Raw genomic sequence first — 1,098 nt, forward strand, 5'->3', positions numbered from 1 at the left:
GAGATCTAGGATAGCCAAGGCTATACAGAGAAACTCTGCCCTGGAGAACAAAAACAAACCAAATTATTTTAAAATAATTTAAAATATTAATTTGTTTCAGCAATGGCAGGAATTGAAACCATCGCCCAGGGCATGCTGGGAAGCACTATACACCGAGATACATCTCTAGTCTTCCCAAACAAGTTTTCAAGTTAAGACCTTTCAACTACTATGCATGGCTGTGTAGACGTGTTTTCTAATAGCCCATGGTCCTTTATATGCGGGAGTGGGAAGGAAGCTCTAGGACTCCTGANCCAGGTACTNGCTAAGGTGGGGCTGGCCATTCTGGAGGAAGTGTGTTTTCCATTTCAGCCAGGTCTCAGATCTCCTTCTGTTATCTGCCTTCATCTGACAACATGAAGGTGTACGGCAATAGCGAAACAGATTCCGTCACGTTGCGTTAGTTAACTCAGAGCTTAGCGGTCCACGATCCACAGAGGTTCCATCCACCAATCCATTCAACCAACAGTCCACCCACTACTCACCTCCGCATCCTCCCAACCTTTCATTGGTTTCAGGTCTTTAGCTGAGCAGGGAGGCTGTCACTGTCACCCAAGAGGACATTTCATCGCCTTTGGGGAGGGTATTAAGACCCCTGTCTTCTTCCCAGCCCCTCCCAGCCCCTTTAACAGATTCTCTTCTCTTCTAGCACAGGCACTCCATGCGCGGAGGGAACCAGCGTATCGACCTGAACTTTTATGCCACCAAGAAGAGTTTGGCAGAGAGCATACTGGAAGTGGCGCTCTTTATGTCCAATGCCATGCGGCTGAAATCAGTGCTGCAGCAAGGGCCATTCGCGCAGTACTACACCACCCTCGTCACCCTCATCATTGTCTCTCTGTTCTTGCAAGTGGTCATTAGCCTCCTCCTTGTGTTCATCCGTAAGGAGCCCAGCCTGGAGTCAGGCTTTCTGCCTTGGCGCCCCCTGGTGGTAGGAAAGGTCCCTGCATCGTATGTGAAACTTCCCAGCCACCTGCTAACCTCTACGTCTAGTAACAGATCCTACACTAAGGGCACCCCCAGTCCTATCTCCTCATATCCCATGGGTGGGCACTTCTC

General features: G+C 49.5%; 1 protein-coding gene across 2 annotated transcripts in view; it reads left to right on the plus strand.

Moving 5' to 3' along the window:
* Positions 1-1,098, plus strand: part of Ninj2 (ninjurin 2) — a 104,647-nt gene that overhangs the window by 102,937 nt on the left and 612 nt on the right. For both annotated transcript variants that reach the window (XM_021165805.1, XM_021165806.1), the window contains exon 2: positions 689-920. In XM_021165805.1, coding sequence (XP_021021464.1) covers positions 689-920 — 232 coding nt within the window. The remainder of the gene's footprint in view (positions 1-688; positions 921-1,098) is intronic.

Source organism: Mus caroli, chromosome 6, assembly GCF_900094665.2.
Source record: "Mus caroli chromosome 6, CAROLI_EIJ_v1.1, whole genome shotgun sequence".
Taxonomy (NCBI): domain Eukaryota; kingdom Metazoa; phylum Chordata; class Mammalia; order Rodentia; family Muridae; genus Mus; species Mus caroli.